We start from the raw sequence: 17,745 nt of genomic DNA, 5'->3' as shown, positions 1-17,745 counted from the left end.
TGATGTTACAACACGGCAGCCATTTTGGAGATGGTCCTTACTTGGGTAAAATGTGGGGGAAATTCTCAAAAGGTGGAGCAACAGAGAAGTCTTTAAAACAAAACAAAAAATGGAGGCTAGCATACTAAATACTTCTGAAGGGTCCTCCCCTCCCCCTGTTGCTAACCCAGAGGGAAAAGAGGGATCGAGTGGGAGGGAGTTTCTGTAAGAAAAGGCCTTGGTAGCTGAGGTTGGGGGGAGTTGGGTATGTTTAGCCTGGATAAGAGGAGACTGAGAGGAAATATAATAACCATCTTCAAGTATCTGTCACACGGAAGATGGAGTAAGCTTGTTTTCTCCTGCTCCAGAGGGTAGGACTTGAACCAATGGCTTCAAGTTTCAAGAAAGGAGATTCTGACTAAACATCAGGAAGAACTTTCTGAAATTAAGAGCTGTTTGATAGTGGAAGAGACACTTCCAGAAGGTGGCAGACTCTCTCCTTCACGGGGAGTTTTTAGGTAGAGGTTGGGTGGCCATCTGCCATGGCTGCTTTAGGTAAGATTCCTGCATTGCAGGGGGTTGGACTAGATGACCCTCGGGGTCCCTTCCGACTCTACAATTCTAAGAGTCAAGGACACCAGAGGGCCTTGTTCCAGTCAGTCACACACACACACTCTCTGGGCCAAAACTACCCCACTGCCCTGAGCATCTTAGATGATGAGATATAAACAGCAATTAATAGAATTGATAATGATAATTGAATGATTATTGGTGCATTTAAAGCAGGGTGGATTTGTGACCTTCCAGAAGTTCCTGGGCTGAAACTCCCATCATTCCTGGCCATTCTGGCTGGAGCTGATGGGAAGTGCACACTGACAATATCAAGAGGGCCACAGGTTTCCCCTCCCTAATTTAAGAAGTATTAATACGGGGGAACAAGAATCAAGGACATGTAAGGTGAGAATAACCCTTCAGCTCTTGTTAGAAACAAGAGGGTTTTCCCCCCCGTGTATGGGAAAAAAACAACTTCCAACAGCTGATGAACAAAATAATAAAACAATTCATTTTGAACAGCAGGGCAGCATCCTCTGTGATCTTCATTGTTTATGTGACTACAAAGCTTCCTGCGGTTGTTAGGGCGGTTGTTTTGTTCTGTTTTACGGCAGAATATATTTAAATTTATGTTCTAAATATGTTGCAAGTTGCTTGGAGACCTTTGGGTAGCAAGCAACAAACAAGTCAAAACAAACAAGCAAGCAAATAAATAATATGTGCTCGCAACCGATAAATTACCGCAAAACGAAGCCAATGTCAGCTCATGAACAATAGGGAAATTATGCTTTTCTGTTACAGTGCAACTTCAAAGCAAGCCCCCAGGAAAGGATGTAGCCAGTCATTGCAGGTAATACTAAGTGCCAAGGTAGTTTGGTGGCTGGCACACTTGGTAGGCAATACAGGCAGACGGCTGCCAACACGGCTGGAAAGCATTAATACTGAAGAAGGAGCAGGTAAGGCCCAGCCCCCAGCCACAAACAAGCAAGGCAATATCATTGCTCCTGCTCTGAAAACAACAGCAGATTTCTGCCCGCTCTCTGCACACACTCACACCATACTTGTAAAGCAGTGTCACACCACTTTGAATAGTCGTGGTTTCACCCAAAGAATCATGGAAGCTGTAGTTCGATACAGATGCTGAGAGTTGTCAGGAGACACCTCACATAGCTACAATTCCCAGAGGTCCCTGTGAAGAGGGGTTGGTTGTTAAATCACTCTGAGAATTGCGTCCCTGGGAGGGAAATAGGGTCATCCGAACACTCTTAACAGACTATAGTTCCCAGAATTCTTTGGGGAAGCCAGGACTGTCTAAAGGGGCATGGTACTTTAAAATGTGTGGTGTGAACGTGAACTTCTCCTCTCCTCGACCCTCCCAATGTCCCTATTTTCCAGGGACAGTCCAGGATTTACTGAAGCTGTCTAGGTTTCTGATTTGATCCCAGAATGTCCCACTTTTCCTTAGGAAGTCCCTATTTTCATCCGAGAGATGTTGAAGTGTATGGAGTTATCCGACTCCCCGAGCCATCTGAATGCAGCCCTGTATAGGAAAGCTTTTTTAAAATGTTTAATGTTTTATTATGCTTTTATATATGTTGGAAGTAGCCCAGAGTAGCTGGGGCAATACATAATAAAATGGTATAACTAATAAAATCAGATGGGCAGGGTATAATAATAATAATAATAATAATAATAATAATAATAATAATGGAATAGGACGATCCTGTCTTCATTGGAGAAATGTTGGGATGTGTGCACTGTCTGTCTGTCTTTCTGTCTCTCTCACAAACACACACCTGCAAGTCTGCCTCCAGTCTGCACATGAGACCCTCTGATTCACTCCTCAGTCTCCTTATGGGTCCTTGACCAGTTTAACACCCTTCTTAAAACCACCCACTCATACCTCTTCAGGGGCTGGTGGCTATAGTCTTCCCTTTAGACCCAGCCACTGTCCCTCGTTCCTTACTCCATGCAACCAGAGAACCAGCCCCACCCCATCTCACCTCTTCATGTTCAGCCGAGCGACGCGTGGCCCATACAAATTCCATGACAGCAACGAAGACTGCAATGATGAGCCCGCAGATGAGCACCACAAAGATGCCTCCAATGTTCTCCATGCCCAGCCCTGTTGGCGGGGGGGAAAGAGAGAGGAAGAAAAAATAATAATGGGAGCCAGCAAGGACAGGATGGACACAGCTCTAAGCTGCCCCACCCTGGCCACTTTCAGGAAGTCAGAGAGCATTCCTAACACCTTGGATTTCACATCTCTCTCACACACACCTATAATGTTGTCTCCTTGCCCAGTGTGCCTAGAGCAGCTCTGAATGTTCGCTTCCAAATATTTTCAGTGCAATTTTCGCTTTGGAAGATCCCCAAATCCCACCCAAGAAAAACTTAAATGTATGCTTTTGAAAGTTTGGATGTTTGCAGACACCATGTTTTCCTTTCCCTGCTGTTCCCTGGCTACTATTTTTCAGCTTTTCCTTCCCCAGAATCCAGCCAATCCAGAATCCCTTAGTAAATGAGCTGACACATTTCGCTGATTTTTCGATAAGTGGGATCTTTAAAAATCAATAGAACACAGGCTGAAAAGAAACCCTTTGCGTCCAAACCAACAGAAGCTACTGACTTGCTCAACTGTTAGTCGGACACAATATTGGATCTGTTTCTGCTATGGTGAGGCATGTATTACTGCGTCTACAGCTGCAGCTCATTGGATTTTCCTCCACCAACCCATCTTTTTCGACTCGCAGTCTTCTCTCTTGCCACCAGAGGTTGCTCTACACAGCCTATTAGCAATCTCTACAAAACTTACATCTGATTTCAGCAGGTGGGCATGCCTGTGAGCCACACATGAAATTAAGTTCCAAAAACTGAGGCCAAAACAGCCCCAAAGACAGGGCCTCACAACCATATACTGTTGGCCTTCATTTAGGCAGAGAACCATGTTTGGCTTCTTCCTCCAGGTTTTATTCCCCCCCCCCCCAGCTTGCCACATTTAATTGTTTGTATGGAAGAGAGGTGTGAGGAACATTGTGCTATACGTTCAAAGCACATTTCTTTCCGCAGGGCCTGTAAGACAGTTGTTCCGCCTGGACTTTGGCTTGGAGTCAACTTGATCCCCTTCCCCTCTTTCCTTTCTCCTTCTGTGATGGAACTCCTATTTGGGGACTTCCACGTAGGACCAGTTGGCCTTGGTGAGGATTTGACGTTTTCATCCCCCAAAAGTTTTTTATTTGAGTTTCTACTGAAATGAGGCTGCATTTTAATGTTGTATTTTAATCTTGTTTTTAAGTTGTATTCTAATGCATTGTGTTTATACCTGGTGTTAGCCACCCTGAGCCCGGTCTTGGCTGGGGAGGGCGGGGTATAAATAAAATTTATTATTATTATTACTATTTAGATCACATGCCTCCGTCCCCAATTAATCCTGAGAACTGCAGTTTGTTGGGAACTGGGAATCTGTAAAGGGTAAATGGCAGTTCCCAGAATCCTTTGGGGGAAGAAGTTATGTACAGTGGTACCTCTGGTTACGTACTTAATTCGTTCTGGAGGTCCGTTCTTAACCTGAAGCAAAGTTCTTAACCTGAAGCACTATTTCTGGGTTAGTGGAGTCTTTAACCTGAAGCGTATGTAACCTGAAGCGTATGTAACCCGAGGTACCACTGTACTTGAGGTGCCTGGTGTGGGTTTAACCCATATTTATCAAAAACCTTGGGCTGCCATTCCAGTTGGGTTCTACTCAGTTTTAACCCAACCATGGCGTCCATTGGCAACCTCAGGTTGGCGGCGCCCATCATACGCACCCCTCTAACCCTCAGCACCTCACCTTTGGCCCGGTGGTCCTCTTCTTTGGGACACTTGCTTCCCTCCCACCACTTTCGTTTCAAGATCTCCAGGCGGTTGTTCTCCTGAAGCTGCAAGATGGCGAGGGTGATCTCATCCCGGAACGGGGAGCCTGCGGGATTGTCAAGGAGGCAGATATGACACAGGGCTGTCGATGATGATTAATCCACCCCTTCTCAGGCCATCACTCAGTCGAGCTTCAGAGCAGGGGCCGGCATGTCGGCTCCAGCATTATGAAAGTCGTCTAATATAGCTCCCTGCTGACTTTGAATCTCATTTACCAGTTGGCTTATTGGTCACACAAGGCTTGTCAGCGTTTAAGGTAAGCGGGGGGAAGGTGAAAGGGGCCTCAGCTGCTGCAATCAGCTGCAGCTCCTTGCAAGAGCAAGCCTATATCACTTTTTTGAAAATCTCCCTCAGTATTGATCTCTGGGTGACTGGCCAACCTTACTGCCAAAGTTCATCCAAAGTGAAAGGGGAATCTAAAAGATCCATGTTGATGAAACCACTGTTTTGAACATCCCCAAAAACAGGCTATACCTGCCTATGTAGGGGTGTGTGTGTGTGTGTGTGTGTGCACACATGCGCGTGAGAGACAGAGAAGGAAAAAGAGAAGGAGCTGGTATAAGCAAGCACGTCTGCATGAGAAATCAATGTGTTTTTTTGAAAGTTTCGTGCAAGGTGTTCTGTTGTTGTAGCGTTCACCAGTGCTTTTTTTCTTTAAAAAAATGGTATGGGGTACTCTCATTTTGACTCAAGAATTCTCACCATTTTATAGTTCAAATCGGGGGAAATAAATACAGTAAATGGACAAAAGTACAAATATTCACAAAATGTTTAGGGGTACGCGTACCCCTGCGTCCCCCCAGAAACAAAAGCACTGGCGTTCACACAATGTCATTGACAGCAGAACACTAACCTGTTTTACCTCCACCCCACCCAGCTCAGTTTATTCTGGATTTACCCTTTCCAAGGGACATTTTATGTAAAAAAAATAAAAAATTGTCGACAACCCATTTGCAATATCTCAAATTACGCCCTCTCCACAAAGCACACCTTCTACCTTTCTGGTAGAAAAAAAATCAAACGGTCAATTTTGGCCTTCAAAAAGAATTCCTTCTGATTAGTTCAGAGTGTCCTGAACTCCAAATGCATTTGACAACCTGCCACCTGGCAGAACCCCCAGTTATTTGCATTTATCTGTTTCCAATACCCATTCCAACCCCAGGCTGAGCCAATTAACAGGGCACCTGGCTCAACCTCACAAAGGTTTTCTGTGGTGGTACTTCTCCACGAACCCCCATTGCACCCCCATGCTGACTACTTTCAGATTATAAATCTACAAAATAGGGGCTTGTCTTGATATTTTCGGACAATAAAGAGGCTCACGTACATATAAACAGTATCTATTTCATACCAATATAGAAGATCAACAATACAGATGTCACACAAACACATACAGAATCCTGAAGGCAGCCCTGTATAGGTGAGTTTTTAACATTTGATGTTTTATAATGTTTTTCTATTTTGCTGGAAGCCGCTCAGAGTGGCTGGGGCAACCCAGTCAGATGGGCAGCCTCTAAATAATAAAATCACATTACTATTATTATTATTATTAATTAAACAGTGTAGACTATGGACTACTAACTACGGATTGTTAGTAAAGAGTTGATGATTCATAGCATTCATTGTTATTTGGGATTTTTTTATGTGCTTGTAAAATGTTTGTGCTGTTGATCTTTCATGTTAGCATAATATAGACACGATTCATAACTTCTTTTTTGTTTTTGTGCAACATCTAGCACTAGGAATTCCTAGTGCCAGGTGCAGTACAGAAGAATCAAGGTAGGAGTCATACAGCAACCTCCACAATAAGTAGAAGTGACTCAGGTATATATAAATAGCATCTATTATTATCAACATTGTAATTATTATTAGGCCCACGCTTCTGTGTCCCTGTGCCTTTGACATTTTCCACTGTTCTCCTCTTGGCACCAATGCCAGCTGATGATTGGCTCCAGCTACTGCCACTCACCCAGTGGCATGCCGATGCCATAGCCCTTGGTATCCAACAGCCCCCCAATTTGCGTCAGGTTGCAGTTGAGCCTCCGGTGATACTCGTTCATCGTGCTCTCGAGCAGGAAGGCATACTTCGAATTCAGCACCCGGGCGATCCCCTCCTCTGTGCTCTTGACAAAGACACTAGGTTGCTTTGAATGCATGTAATTCCACATCCGCTGGTACGTCTGGTACCGAGAATTCTGGTTGGAGAAAAAAATAGGTAGAGAATGAATGAGGGAGAGGATGCTGAGACTTTGCAAGGCAATCATATATACTCATGGCTTGCTTTGAGAGGTTAGTTTCTTCCACAAATGAAATTTTATCATGATAAGCGTCGTCATAATGCGAAGGAAGGACCTGTACATTGGTTTATTCCATTTTTATCCAAAAGATATCAGGGCAGCGTGCAAGTTTCTCTCACCCTCCCCATTTTATCTTCCCAACAACCCTGTTGGGTAGTGAAATATACTCAGAGTCGAGAGTGGATTTCATGCTCTTTCTTCAGCTCATAGTGGTGAGGAGGGAATGAAAGTCCCCTCAAAGTATCTGCTTTATATACATTATTTACACAATGGGCTGCACGTGATTGGCTAATTCCGGAATTCTCCTGTAGGCCAATCAGGTTGTGGATTCACTTCTATCTGGAGCTGGATTGGATGGCTCCTGCCGACCAATCATACTGCTGCATTGTTCTAGGACCAATCAGACTGCTGCAGTTTGGATCCTATTCAACTCAGTACATAACAGGTAGGCTAGGCTGAAAGATAGCGATTGACCCAAGGTCACTCAGAAAGCTTTGTGGCTGAGTGGGAATTTTAAATTTAGGCCTCACTTGTATTAAGTTCAACATTCCAACCACACAGTTCATTGACATGCTGCAGAGCTTGTCTGAGGCCCAGGGTGGAAGTCTTGCGAATGAAATCATAAACTCAAACAAAAAAGCAGCCAGTCCCTAGTTGGGTCCCCCACCCAGCTTAGTTTTTTATTTATTACTGCTTTCAGCAACAAGTAGTGGAACTGGGCTTGCTCCGTCCTCCCCCTGTGGCTGGTGGAAATTAAAAGACTAGGTTGTTCTCAGGCGACAAGCAGACAGAAGCACGTGGTGTGGCGAGAGAGGATGGCGCACATAAATAAATAAATAAATCAGAAACTGCCCAGGCAATGCACTTGAGCAACGCACAATTTTATGTTGAATTATTGGATGCTTTGCTTCCAAACTGATAACGCAGTGGGCTGCCCAAGTTTAACACTAAAGAGGGAATTATCAGGGTAACCTGTCATTTTTGTGTTTTCTGTCTGAGGGGGTTGTTATTATTATTGTTATTAATGATACAGCCCTTGCACACCTAGTAGATTATTGTGGTCAGGTTTCTCCTGCCAGTTGCAAAGATCTCAGAAGCCTCTTCTGCAGTAACTTAGAGAACGGCTGTCCCTGTTCTGCGGAACAGCAGTCCTGCCAAGGTGACAGGCGGTCACTTATCTGCACTTTCCGGAAACAGTCGAAGACATTTTTGTTCTGATAGGCTTTCTTAGATGAATCAATGGGTCTTTGCCACAAGTGTGCACTCGTTAGGGTTTTAGCCTTGCTTTAAACGCGTTATTCTTTGTCGTCAACTATCGCCAGTGCAAATCGCAAATCGGTGTTTTTAGAAGGCGATTAACGAATCAACTTCAACTATAAGAAAAAGCCGAGGTTTTAGGAACATATGAAGGCGGAACTGGACTCCACACTAAAAACTAATTTGCGATGTGATTGTGAAGTGGCAAGATGCAGTGAGCTGGTCCTCAGACTTGACAAGGGCAACACATAAGAAGGAGGCAGCTTTGGGACTCAGGATGGAAAGGAATTTGCAGGGCCCTGGCTGAAAGGCAAAACTGTAGGTTTTCCTTTCCGCCATCCGGCCTGCCACCTTGTTTGTTGATTGATTTCCCTTCATTAATGTCTCCCGGAGCAGAGACTGCTGTTACTGTGGAGACAGGTTGCCAGAGCAACCAAGAGAAGGATAGAATTAGACCCCCCCCCCAAAAAAAAATGACAATAGACTGGTCACTGCCGCCTTGGCTACTGTTGCCATGGGAACCTCCAGCCTTGACCTTCTCTCTCTCCCCCCTCCAATACCCCAATACTATGATTAGTAGTGAGGGGGGCACTCGGACTGATATGTCAGATCCTGTGCCCCCGCTGGCCCTGAGGGACATCAGCTTTGAATATATTTTCAGAGGGAACAGTTCTTCAGCCCAGCGCAATATCAGAGAAAAAGCTAGCCATGGCTAGGACACTGCCCAAGTCCCAAGAGACAGAAGTCTGGGCTTGATGTTGGGCGTTTATATGTATGAGAACATTTGGGATAGTTAAAGAGACAGCTGAAGGTCATCTCAGCTATCCACCCAGTAATTAAAGTGGTTTTGTGGAGATCTTTTCCTCCCCACCACTCGGAGAATTTCAAGAAGGTATTTTAAAAGGTACTCAGGAAGTCGGGAGAATGAAAAGAAATGAAGGCCACTCTTCACATAATGTTTTTCAGATGCGAGAGAGAACAGGGCCCTATACTGGTTCAGAAAGGGGTATTTTGAAAGGGAACAGCTTATGTTGTGTGGCAAGGGGAAGCTGCACTAGTAAACAAAACAAAAAAAAACATTTTACACAAATTTATCATTATTATTACTACTACTATTAATTACCCGCCCTTCACCAGAAGGTTTCAGACTTGCAACAATTTGAAATTCAGAATTAAAAAACAGTTTGCAGCCGCAGGAATAGGGGAGTCCCGAAAGGACCTGTTCTCCTTTGCCCCTTGTTATATTTGCAAAATATATGTATTTTGTGCTGTGAACAAAAGCTTCTGCCCTGGAAGCTCAAACCACAGAGGTTGTGCAGAGGTTGCAGCGGTTTCCAGAACTGCACTCTTTTTGAGTACTGGTTCAGATTTACAGTGCAATCTTAATACATGTCTTTGTTTAACTGCTGAGTGAAATGGGAACTACACGCAAGGAATTGTCCATGGGAATTCTTTTTTGGACTGATTCCTATTAAACATGGAGAATGTCGTGTTAGGCCTGGATTCCTCCATAAGCCGAAGGGAAGGCCAGCAGGATTCTATTATCCTGCTTCTAAGGATGCACAGATTGTCTCTCTGATTCACAGAAAAGGAGCATGTAATCCAACCAGGGCCAAGCAGGTGATCCCAAAAAGTTCACAGAGAGGTCATAGTGGGGATTGCCACCCCTGGGGCATTTAGGAGTTTTCCCGTCTTTGAATAAAGAGGTTCTGGGCTTTAGCTATCAAGACGAACAAGAGCAAAACTTGGGACAGAGTAGCTAAGCGGACACGATCAAAACACAGCTACGTTATTTCCCCCAATTCAAATCAAAGACCCATATCTGCCAACTTCAGGGCTGGGTGCCAATGCCTTTTGCAGCTAAAACAGCACCACCCACCCGTGAGAGGAAGGCAGCAGCCGGCTCAGGAAAACCCCTGCGGTTTACAGAAGCGCATAAACATTGTTAGAAGGGGGGAAACTTAAAAAACAGCCCGATGGTGACTGAGCATGCTCGGTGACCATGGACGGATGAATGACAGTTGCAGGAGGGAACTGGGTGTCAGCCCAGCCATATAGCTGACGAGCGCGTCTCTCTCACTTGGAAGAAGGTCATTGTGGAGCCCGCGTGGATGGTGCCATATTCAATGTTGGTCTGGTCAGCCAAGTCGTCCGCCGACTCAATGGGCACCTCCATCCTCTGCACGGTGAGGAAGGCAGCAAGGTTGGCCGTGTAAGAGGAGATGATGATCAAGGTGAATGCCCACCTGCAGCAACAAGAACAAAATTCACATGCAATTTTCAGTACCAAAAAAAAAAAAAAAGCCATTTAAGGGGGGGCAATTTATGCATTTCTATGCATTTGATTTATAGCTCATTCCCCCCCCCCAAAAAAACCAGCTTCCATTTTATCCTCACAACAGCCCTGTGGAGTAGGTTGGGCTAAAAGAAAGCCACTTCCGAGCTGGAGAGGAGGTGGGGTTGCGGGCTTCACGTCCTCCCCACGTGCGCGGGGCCTGGTTCACAGCCCCCGCGAGACTGAGGGAATCCTCGGCCGCATCATCTCCCTTGCCAGCCAATCGGAGGCGTGGCCCGCGCTATTTAGGGCCGGCGCGGCCGAGGATTTTCCTCTTTTGTCGCTCCAGCTGCTCCGGTTTCCCAACCCTCCCACCCTTTAGGTTCGGCTCTCTGACCTTGCTATGGACTTCCGTTGGTCGCCATCAAGGGGCCTGGTAGGAATTTTTTTCCACTTGGCAAATTGGCTCCAGCCATTTGGTTTTTTGCCTACCTCGTAGTAAATCGTCACAACTTCCTCGGCATTGGCAGTTAGGCATTGGTAAGGGTATTGTTATGTAGATGGGGGGGGGAGAGGAAGTGCCATCATCTTCCCCCATATAGAAGGGTAGTCCGGTAAAGGATTCCGGGGGGCGTTGCCCTGTCCGAAGCCTATGGAGGTGTGGGCCTAAGGCACGCCCCCGAGCGGTGACCCTGGGGGAGCTCCTAGTTGATGTGCATCAGCAGGACTCCCCCTACTGGCGGTTAACCCTTCCCGGACTTCAAGCAATCAGGCTGAAGCCGGATAGTCGGTAGGACCAATGCCTAAGCCAATACCACTCAATTCCTGTAACCAATAAAGTTGTGGCCTATTTTCGCCCATTAACCTAAAATGCTGGTGTCATGTGTCTTTATTTCCGATGCGGGAGGCGGGAACTCGCCACGCAAAGTGAGAGGCCCAAGGTCACCCAGTGAGCTTGGTGGCTGAGTGTGGATTTGAACCCTGCTCTCCCAGGTCATAGTGCTGCCATCTAACCACTATGCCACACTGGCTCTCGGGGAAGGGCATTCTGGGCATGCATAAAAGTGCCTCTCCACTTATCCTGCAGAAGCAGAGGAAAACTTCCTAGCTAATGAGATCCCTTCGGGTTTCAAGATCTAATGCAGCGACGCTTCCAGGCTGCAGCTATTTTCGGATGGCATCTAATCACAGGCAAACTCAGGTTGCATATTTATGCAGCAGATTGGGAGGGCTTCCCCGAAAGATTGGACTTCTTTGCAATAAGGAAAGCGAGAGGGTGTTGCTTTGGTGTAACATTGCCTAGCCTCCTTACCAGCAAATCAGAATTCACATTGCCACAATTTCTCAGTCGGAAGCTTACTGGGCCCAAATCCTTCTGAGAAGAAGGTGATGGCAACCCTTTGCGATAGCAGTTAACTTTACAAATATCCAGGTTGAGAACAAAGGAGCAAGCAAACTCCCAAATGGGTAAAGCTACCCTTTAAAGGAAAAAAAGCCACTTCTTGCCTGCCAGACAGTGTTTTTTTTTTAAAAAAAAACTTGATTCTTTCTCCTTCTCTGGCTGCATGCCAACTGCTAAAATGTTTCTCCCCAGCCCTCAGCAAAGCAGATGGGAGCATCCCTAGTAGCTAGCAGATACCAGCCATTAAAATTCATCAACACTCACCTAAGCATTGATGCTTATTTAAGTCCTCAACAATACCCACTGAAGATATGCTGTTAGCCTTTAGCCTAGAGAGAAGGTCGTGTCCTCATTTGACACAAACCAACATTATTCTTGTTAATTTAACATGTCCTAGTCACATACACTGAGGTGAAAAGGTCTGTTCCATTACGTTGCTCAGATTAAGACTTTTTAGTAAATTCTGTTTTATATCTTTGTAGAGTAGGCTAAGCAACATCTGCGTAAGGTGCTGAAAAGGGTTGAGTGGGCCCAAACATTGATTTAGATTACAAATCCACACTGCCAACTGGCTAAAGAATTTCTAGAATTCTAGAATCTGCTTTTTAAACAATGGATCAATTAACATTAGATATCATCCAAACTCTGATGTAAGACACTGAATGAAGTGTGACCCCCTACAATTCGGTAAACACAAACGGCAGTTTCGCTTTCAGAAGGAATTGCCTCCTTTATTTTTTTTCATTCTCTGTTGCAGTAACATGCAAAAACCAAATCAGCCTTCACAGATAAACAGATGTGCCCTTCAAATGTTGTCGGCACCAACCCCCCCCCCCCAGATTAATCAACTAAAACTTTAGTAGATTAATCAAAACTTAACCACTATCCCATTTTAAAAATCCAAATTCCTAGGAGCCACCACCAAATGTTTAACAGGCACCTGGGGAAAAAAAATATTTAATATGTTTCAGTTGTTTAAACGGCAGCAGAATGCTACTAGGCAGCTGGGAGATGAGGTGGTGTCTGGAATTTTCCAGATTTGAATATACCCCATAGCTGGTCACCCCTCCTGCTACGGACCCCAACTCCACAGAGGCCCCTTTCTCCAAACCTGTCAGGCACATGCCCCACAGATGCTCACCAGACCCCACTGACACAGCGGGTAGAGAGGGCCCGAGGCATGATCTCTGACCCCTGTTGCATGAAGCCGCCAACTGGGAACCAGAGGCTGTTGCCAAGCGTGTACTGGTTTTCCAATATGTTGTGCCGCTCGCGTAGGCAAGGATGGGGGTTATACCATTCATAAGGGCTCAGCCTGTGAAAGAAAAGAAAATAAGAGAGAAAAGAGAAAAGAAAGAGAGGAGAGGAGCTGGCTTACTTCTATGTAAACATATTTAGGCTCAGGGGTAGTCTCCAAACCTTCACTAAACTACCAATTTAATTACAGGAAGGCATGAAAGATGAACCAGTTTCAAAGTGACATTTCAGATCTCGCCCTAAATGGCTGCAGCCACGAACATCCATCACAGGATTTGAGCAGTGACATTTCCCACAATCTGCTGCAGCAAAGAACACAAGAGCTGCCTTAAAGACGGCACACGACTTTTAGTCCGTTTAGCCCAGTGCAAACCGCTCTGGCTTGCAGCAGGCCTCTGGGCTAGAGATCTTTGACATCGTCAGCTACCCGATCCCATTTTTGACCTGAAGGTGCTGCCAGGGACTGGACCTGGAGTCTACTGCATGTAGATTAGGCACTCTTCCACTGAACTACGGTCCTTTTCCCAAGCGTAACATGTGGAAGAAACCTAGCCTGGGATGGCTAACAGGCAGCCTCTGAATCAGATGCAACACTCAAAGCAATTTCATCCGGTCCCTGGCAGCCCTCCCCAACTTTATTTGGAATATTGGGGGAGGGAATGTTGTAAGAAACTGAAATATTACATACTTCAAGGTGACTCCTCTGCCTTGCTCTTTCTCTGCAATGTGTATGTGTGAATGTACATATCTGCACATACCATTATGTCTGAGTACCTACTGACAGGCGGTCGTGACTTTATGCGGAGCTCAATTTGTGTGACTAAATCTACCTCCCCCGAGAAAGAATACAGACGCCTGACCACCTCGGCTTCAGGGTGCATTGCAACACACAATGCAACAAGGATGTTTGGTTAGGTTCTTAAAAGAACTGGGGCACAAGCCCGTAAGCAAAAATGGGCTAATTTATATGTGTGGATGCAGTTTCAGAATTTAAACGCCACAGAATGCAAGCCGACTAATTTGCCAACCAAATCCCCACCCCCAAAAATACGCAGTTAATTTGTACCACATCCCAGATCACCCCAAAACTCTTTCGCTCAGTTACCCCCCGTTAATCTCCTGCTCCAACCCAATTCACTTTCCCTTCAGTTACACAATTCAACACCCCCAAATAGACTCTTTAGAGGAATTTCAAGTTATTCTCTCAAATTAATATCCCAGTAACACAGAGAACACACAGAAGCACAGACTTCTGCTGGATTCATTACCTACCTAGAAACACTAGAGGTGCTTAGAAATTTTTTTGTGGGGGAGGCCACAGCAGCGGAGCTGGGAGGGGGGGCACACTGGGCGCCACTCACCCAGGGGGTGGCACTTACCACAGGGCCTGCAACGTGCCCAAGCCATACACCTCTCCTTTTTGGGTGACGTGGGGCTCGCATCTGCCAGGGCAGCTGAGGGGGAGGAGGAGGGTGGATTCCATGCAGGCTCCGCCCACAGTGACCTGCCCAGCTCGCCCCGCCCCCATGGATGGCTCAGCCCGGGCGCCCAAGCAGCCAGCTACACCACTGGGAGGCCACGCCCCATAGGCCCATCCCTAGTACTGCCTCAGTATGGCTCCAGGGTAGGGGGCACTAACCTGGCCGCTAGGAAGAGGACGCAGCTGACAGCGAGATACGCCAGGAGCATGAAAAGCCAAACAGCCGGGGAGAAAGGATCCAGGAAGGAGAAATACCCTGGTTTGCGTCCCTGTAAAAAAAAAGAAGTAGCAGGAGCACTGAATCACCATTAATATTATTATTAATATTAATTTATTTAATTCTTATTATAAATAAAATTATTATTAATATTAATATTAATAGCGTATTTTATTTGTACCCCGCCCATCTGACTGGATTGCCCCAGCCCACCGGCAATTCTAGCCCAATCACCTTCTAAATCTGGCCTGCGGACGGTCCGGGAATCAGCATGTTTTTACATGAGTAAAATGTGTCTTTTTATTTAAAATGCATCTCTGGGTTATTTGTGGGGCCTGCCTGGTGTTTTTACATGAGTAGAATGTGTGCTTTTATTTAAAACACATCTCTGGGAATATGTTCATTTTCCACCTTCAAAATATAGTCCGGCCCCCCACAAGGTCTGAGAGACAGTGGACCGGCCCCCTGCTGAAAAAGTTTGCTGAGCCCTGTGGGCCTAGCCACTCTGAGTGGCTTCCGACAAATATTCCCTATATCCCTATATTCAGCCCAGCCTAAACCTTGCCTATCCCCAGTGGTGGCTGGTGAGCATTGCGACTGGTAGGGCAGAACACAGGGAGACCAACAGCAGGTGGCGCCAGAGCCAATGACAGAGCCACTTCTAGTTTTGTCCCCATCTTCCTCCCTGCTGCTGCTGCCTTCTACAGGGGCAACACTGAGACTAAGGGGAAGGAAGTTGGCAACCAGACCATCTCTGACTGGTTGCAAGAAAAGAGGCAGGTAGGTCAGAGCTGGCTGGCGGTAGACGAAGGTTGGTATGTCAATGTGCCCCAATGGACCAGCCTAAACTTTGCCTATCCCTAAGGTAGTAAGTGAGAGCTGGACCATAAAGAAGGCTGATCTCCAAAGAATTGATGCTTTTCAAGTATGGTGCTGGAGGAGACTCTTGAGAGTCCCATGGACAGCAAGAAGATCAAACCTCTCCATTCTGAAGGAAATCAGCCCTGAGTGCTCACTGGAAGGACAGATCCTGAAGCTGAGGCTCCAATACTTTGGCCACCTCATGAGAAGAGAAGACTCCCTGGAAAAGACCCTGATGTTGGGAAAGATGGAGGGCACAAGGAGAAGGGGACGACGGAGGACGAGATGGTTGGATAGTGTTCTTGAAGCTACCAGCATGAGTTTGACCAAACTGAGGGAGGCAGTGGAAGACAGGAGTGCCTGGCGTGCTCTGGTCCATGGGGTCACGAAGAGTCGGACACAACTAAACGACTAAACAACAACAAGGTAGGAAGACTGGGCTGTTTCATGTGGGCCAGCAAACTGCCGTGGTGCATTCCAATTAAAAGCTGCCTCCACGGAAGCGGAGCCAGCATTGCTTGCAGTGCTCCTGAAAGCAGACTTAACGGGTCAACTCTGCTAACTGCAGAGATAATGGAGCTACACAATTAGCTTTAATGCCGTTCTCTTCGCTCTAATGCGCCTTGAAGGAAACCGGTTTGTTGTTGTCATTATATCGGGGATTCTGGAGGCTGTTTCAGAGGTTGTTGACTCAGGGCTGGTACCTTGGTTTCTGCTGATTCATGACAAACCCGGGGCAATTGCAGCTACGCTCCCTTGCTCCGTTTAAAGGTCTTTCGCAAATAACAGGGTATTTGTTAGGATAATGCTCCTCTAATGAGCTCAAGGCAGAGGACGTGGCTTCGTTCCTCACTCCCTGTTTTATTCTGACAATGGCTTTGTGAGGCCGAGAGATACTGGCCAACCTGAAGTCACTCAATGAATTTCGAGGCTGAAACAGGGGACTGGAACAAGGGTATTGTTGGTGCAATTCCAGCACTGTTGCTTATATTAGCCCTGCTGCACACTTTGCGATCCATCAAGCGGAATGCAGCCGAGGAGACCTTGTTTTGACAACCTTGCAATGTGATAAGAGTTGCCGTTTTTGCTGCCTTCCCAAACTGAAGACAGGAGAGAAGAGTCGTGGGATGGTGTGAAACCACAGCACAACTTTGCACCGTTATCAGAATGGAGGAGAGGATGAAGGAGTGTTCCTTTAACCAGAGTTCCCCATGATAAAGAACTGCTTTAAGAAGGCTGCAGCACATGACCCGCAGGGGTCAAAACTCCCACCTATAATTGTGAGGCTGTCTAAAGTCTCAGAATAGGTACAGTGGTACCTTGGTTCTCAAACTTAATCCGTTCCAAAACCAAAGCATTCCAAAACCAAGGTGCGCTTTCCCAGAGAAAGTAATGCAAAACGGATTAATCTGTTCCAGACTTTTAAACACAACCCCTAAAACAGCAATTTAACATGAATTTTATTCTCTATCGAGACCACTGATCCATAAAATGAAAGCAATAAACAATGTACTGCAGTCACACAGTCAATCAATCAGTAGCTGAACTGGGTTCCACACAGTCACTAAAACAAAAAACAAAGAGCTGCAAAAACAAAAAAAGGATAAATGGCAAAAACAGACAGACCTCAGCATAAGACTCTAACGGAGCACATCCGGCTTCCAAAAACACTTCGCAAACCAGAACGCTTACTTCCAGGTTTGCGGTGTTTGGGTTCCAAGGTGTTTGAGTACCAAGGCGTTTGACAACCAAGGTACCACTGTACTGGGTTGTGTGTGAAATGAGACTCAACAGCCACACTGTTCTGCCCTTAGGTTCACCAGCCCATTTGCTCAACTCTCAGCCGTGGCCCCCCCTCCTCCCAGTCCCACAAGACAAAAGCGCACATACCATGTGAACCCGGTACAAGATGCTGATCCCCAGGGTCATAAAAGGCTTGGAGAAGTCGATGACCTTCTCCCGCTCGGCCGTGATGGTGAACGCAGCCACGGCCAGGTCAGCTTTCTGCGGAGCAAAGCACAGTGACCCCTGCCTGTCACTCAGAGAATTGCATGGCCCAACCCACCGCCACGCGCCCTCTTCTGGGTGGGAGCAGGAGCAAAGGAGCGGTGCCTTCTCTTCCTCTTCCCCCTCCACCCGCCAGCCATTCTAACTGCTCAGAGCAAGGGAAAGATCACTTTGGCAACGACATTTTGCAAGCAGGAAAGGAGGTGGCAGGGAAGAGTGTGTCAGAGATCCAGAAAGGCCAAGCTGGTG

The 17,745-nt window shown here is 46.4% G+C and overlaps 2 protein-coding genes across 2 annotated transcripts in view; one reads left to right on the top strand and one right to left on the bottom strand.

Moving 5' to 3' along the window:
* Positions 1-17,745, top strand: part of LOC310768641 (zinc finger protein 574-like) — a 290,700-nt gene that overhangs the window by 18,372 nt on the left and 254,583 nt on the right. The gene's annotated exons all lie outside the window — the stretch shown is intronic.
* Positions 1-17,745, bottom strand: part of GRIK5 (glutamate ionotropic receptor kainate type subunit 5) — a 92,856-nt gene that overhangs the window by 3,018 nt on the left and 72,093 nt on the right. Inside the window, exons 13-19 of the mRNA XM_083626920.1 lie at positions 17,380-17,493; positions 14,571-14,680; positions 12,816-12,989; positions 10,078-10,243; positions 6,413-6,638; positions 4,361-4,489; positions 2,535-2,656 (exon numbers count right to left, since the gene is read on the bottom strand). Of these exons, the coding sequence (XP_083483046.1) occupies positions 2,535-2,656; positions 4,361-4,489; positions 6,413-6,638; positions 10,078-10,243; positions 12,816-12,989; positions 14,571-14,680; positions 17,380-17,493 (1,041 nt within the window). The remainder of the gene's footprint in view (positions 1-2,534; positions 2,657-4,360; positions 4,490-6,412; positions 6,639-10,077; positions 10,244-12,815; positions 12,990-14,570; positions 14,681-17,379; positions 17,494-17,745) is intronic.

The sequence above is a fragment of the Podarcis filfolensis genome (genome assembly GCF_964270895.1).
Source record: "Podarcis filfolensis genome assembly, chromosome: 8".
In the NCBI taxonomy this organism is placed as follows: domain Eukaryota; kingdom Metazoa; phylum Chordata; class Lepidosauria; order Squamata; family Lacertidae; genus Podarcis; species Podarcis filfolensis.
Note: the sequence above shows the minus strand (reverse complement) of the source record. Positions and strands in the feature narration are given on the sequence as shown.